General features: G+C 34.3%; 1 protein-coding gene across 1 annotated transcript; it reads left to right on the top strand.

The window, feature by feature from the left end:
• Positions 1–346: 346 nt before the first annotated feature.
• Positions 347–3,844, top strand: LOC122306775 (receptor-like protein 13). Its single transcript, XM_043119286.1, has 3 exons — positions 347–884; positions 1,013–1,508; positions 1,593–3,844. Exon 3 carries the CDS (start codon positions 1,719–1,721, stop codon positions 3,762–3,764), a length of 2,046 nt encoding a protein of 681 aa, XP_042975220.1. The 5' UTR covers positions 347–884; positions 1,013–1,508; positions 1,593–1,718; the 3' UTR covers positions 3,765–3,844.
• Positions 3,845–4,432: the final 588 nt, after the last annotated feature.

The following is a 4,432-nucleotide window of genomic DNA, read 5'->3' as shown; positions in this document are numbered from 1 at the left end:
TACTTGAATACCTCTTTGTTTCTTCCCTTTCAAGAGCTCAAGTCTCTGTATTTGACGGACTGTTTTAGGGTATCAAAAGAAGGTTTGTGTATATAACTTGTGATAGCATTTCTTCCATTTTTCTTGTGATATGAGAAATTAATTGAATATACTTATTTTGACGTGGATACTCATGAATTTAACCAAAATTGTAGGTTTGGAAAGATTGTCTGGGTTGAGCAAGCTGGAGGAGCTTTACTTGCATTTTATTCCCTTCAATGATAGCTTCTTGCCATCCCTTGGTAAGATTGCAACACTCAAGATACTATCTTTGATTGGAATCGAGGAATGGGACTATGAAGCTAATAGTATCCAAGGTAAATATCAATAATATCCAAGGTATATTAACCCCTATGATTAATCCGGTTATTGACTATTTTTGAAGAAATAGTCAATAACTAAATTTTGACCATTTGTTATTAGTGTTGCAAGAGACAAATCATGAAAGAGCATCCAAACCCTATTTTCAAGAAAATTAAGTAGCATGATCACTCATTTCAAAGGCGACTTGGCCTTAGATTTAAATTTGGTCCAAATATATGGAGTAGGGCATCAAACAGACATTGGTTTCAACAAGCTCAAATCATTGGACACACTCCCATATATACCAATTATTAGATGGGAAATTTGTTGTATTTTATGATTTATTGTACACAGCTTTGGATATTGAAAAATCGCAATTGCAAGTTTTGAAAGATTGTCTAGTTTGAGCAAGTTGGAGGAGCTTTACTTGGATTATAATGACTTCAATGAAAGCATCTTGCCATCCCTTGGCAAGATTGCATCGCTTAAGAAACTATCTTTGATAAACAATAAGATTAGTAGAAGGGTCCCAATTAATAAAGGTCGGTATATATTGTATTAGCTAGCTAGATAATACTTCTTCCATTTTCATTTATCTTATATTTATGTTTTCTAATCTGTTTATTTTTTACAAATTTTTCTAATGAATAATGGAATATCAAAATTACAGGTTTTAAAATGAGTAAGCTAGAGGAGCTTCACTTGGATGGTAATAACATCACAAACATGAGATTCATTTGTAAGATTCCATCGCTCAAGAAATTATATTTGAGATATGGTTAGTTGAATGGGGGAATTAATATCCAGGGTAAGTCCCAAAGTAAAGTTGAATTACTTATCAATTTGCCACGTAACCTTGATTAGAAGGAAGATAAGTGCCACCTTAATTTGTTGGCTTTTTGTGTACCCATAATATTCTCTTGTTTTTCGGTGTACATCATATGCTATAAGATGGAAGTGATTTCTTAATAATTTCAATGCACGTGGTAATTATCTAAAGCTCGTGTTATGTTTTTTTAGAGCTTGGAAAATTAAAGAACCTACAGGAGTTGTATTTGGATTATTCATCCATCGAAAAAAGTTTCTTCATAAAGTTGGAGCGATAACTTCTCTTAATGGATTATCAATGAGCTTTTGTGAACTCAATGGTAGCTTACCCAACGAAGGTAGAAACTTGTTTTTTCCCAATATATTGTTGATCAAACAAGCTGATCTCAGTAGCATGAATTAAAAATCTACTTATTTTACAGGTTGGTGTGACCTCAAGAATCTACAAGAGTTGGACCTTGGTTATAATCATTTTGAAGGGAGATTGCCTTCTTGTTTGGCAAACATGACATCACTTCGAGTATTGAATCTCGCATCCAATAACTTCAATGGAAGCATTTCTCACTCTCCCATACCTAATTTGCAGTCACTTGAGTACCTTTCTCTGTCATATAACCACTTCAACCCATTCACAATTTCCTCCTTTTTTTACTTTCTCGAAGATTAAGATAATCTTGAGTAAGAACAACACACTTGTTGATGAAACAGAGTCTCAAAGTTGGACTCCATACTTTCAGTTGAAGGTTCTATCGTTGCCAAGTAGCCTTGCTAGAAGACCCACCAGAACGATTCCCAAATTCCTTCATTACCAATATAAGTTACAAGCACTTGATCTCTCACACAATAATTTAGTGGGACAGTTTCCCACTTGGTTGCTAGAAAACAATACAAGATTGGAGATTCTTGATTTAAGGAATAACACTTTCACCAACCCTTTCCAAGTACCCTATTGTCCTAATCCCCATATTCAAAAAATTGATATTTCGAATAATGATCTAGAAGGTCCGATTCCGACAAACTTGGGTTTAGTTTTTCCCAATTTAGTGCACTTAAACATGTCTCAAAATGCATTTGTTGGCATAATTCCATCTTCTTTAGCTATTTTAATATCCTTGGCAACATTGGACTTGTCTAGAAATCATCTGTCGGGAACAATACCAGATCATTTGGCAATGGGTTGCCTCAATTTGGTATATCTCAAATTGTCAAATAATAATTTAAGTGTTCCCTTATTTCCTGCCAAAAGTAATCTAATTTTCCTTTGGTATTTATATTTGGACAATAATCATTTCTCAGGAAAGATCCCATATAGCTTATCCATTAGTGCTTCCTTGATTGCTTTTGATTTTAGTAACAACTCTTTGTCAGGCATTCTTCCAAGATGGATTGGCAACATGATCAACTTGTTTGAAATTGTTATGGCCAAAAACCAACTTGAAGGTCCTATTCCGATTAAGCTATGCAAAGTCAAAGGAATTATATTTCTTGACCTTTCTGAGAATAATTTGTCTGACTTCATACTATCGTGCTTCAGTTCATTGAACATTGAACATGTTCATCTGGGAAAAAATAGGCTAAGTGGTCCCATTACAAGTGCATTCAAGAATAGCTCTGCTCTGGTAACATTAGATCTTAATGATAACCGCCTAACTGGTAACATTCCAGATTTTATTGGCAGCCTCTCATCATTGAGCATCCTCCTCTTGAAAGCTAATCACTTACAAGGAGTGATTCCAATTCAAATATGCCTTCTTGGAAACTTAACCATGCTGGATATTTCTAATAATAACTTTATTGGTTCAATACCTCATTGCTTGAGTACCATTAGTTTTGGGGCAACTGACCAAAAATCCAATCTAGGAGGTGGCACATTTGGTTTTCACAATGGAGCATCGACATTCTTGGAGACACTAATGACGATTGAAAATGAGCTTGTTTTTCTCTCGAATGTGGATGCACAACAAGAAGTACAGTTCACAACAAAGAGAAGAACTTACCCCTATACGGGTAATATCCTCAATTATATGTCTGGAATAGACCTCTCATGCAATTGTTTATCAGGTGAAATTCCACTCGAGCTTGGAAACTTGAGAAACATTCGTGTGCTGAACTTGTTGCACAACAATCTAACTGGATCAATCCCCACAACATTCTCGAAACTAAAAGTAATAGAGAGTTTGGATCTCTCCCACAATAAGTTGAATGGCAGCATACCCCCTCAACTTATAGAGTTAAACTTTCTAGCTGTCTACAGTGTGGCTGACAATGATTTATCAGGTCGAACCCCAGAAAGAAAAGGTCAATTTGGAACCTTTGATGAAAGCAGCTATAAGGGGAATCCTCTTCTGTATGGACCTCCACTACCTAATTCCAGGAACAAAACTGGATTGCCATCTAATCATAAGGGAGAAGAAAGTGGTGGTTTCATAGACATGGGTTTTTTCTGCATAAGTTTTGGGGTGTCTTACACAACAATGTTGCTGGGAATTGTTGCAGTTCTGTATATAAATCCTTATTGGCGTCAGGTGTGGTTTAGCTTCGTTGAAGTGTGCATCACCAAGTTTTTTTGTTTCTTTGTTTGTGATTTCTCGTAAGTTGTCCTTTACTTTCTAAATTATGTAGCCTTGCATAATGATATTTGCATATGTCTATATGCTTGTTCTTGATTTTCAAATATGAGGTTTATAACTATCGATAAATCTTTATGGATTGATCATTTATCTATTTTGTACCAAACTGCACGGACTTTTTATGTTTATTTCTATTAAAGTTTAAACATTTGTAAATATATGGGATTGTTCTAAAAACCTCAATGCATTGGAAAGTACCAAAAAAAGGAAATTGATTCCAAAATTGATATGCACATTCATAGCCCAATACACAGCCACCAATTTTCAATTTAGAAGCATACCACCCACCACTAACATCCCAAGTCTTGAATTTCTAAAGCAATTAAGATCCCCTTTATATTGGTTTGTAACAAATTTGATTTTTTTTTTTGTAATATATGTTTAATTTGATCCAATGATCTTAAAAGAAGAAAAAAAGGGAAGAATGGAGAGGAGGTTGTAAACTTGATAAAGATTAATCATGCTTTGAGAAAATCTATAACAACTAAAATCCTACTAGGATTGTAGATTACCTTAATCATTCAACGTCCTGATAACTAACATGGCAATTAATAGGTTTGAGAAAGAAAAATGGCAATTAGCATAAGATAATTAAAACTAAATATGTATTATATTAAAAGAAAATCCTATTT

The sequence above is a fragment of the Carya illinoinensis genome, chromosome 4 (genome assembly GCF_018687715.1).
Source record: "Carya illinoinensis cultivar Pawnee chromosome 4, C.illinoinensisPawnee_v1, whole genome shotgun sequence".
Classification (NCBI taxonomy): Eukaryota; Viridiplantae; Streptophyta; class Magnoliopsida; order Fagales; family Juglandaceae; genus Carya; species Carya illinoinensis.
The sequence above is the reverse complement of the archived record's forward strand: the minus strand, read 5'-3'. Positions and strand labels throughout refer to the sequence as shown.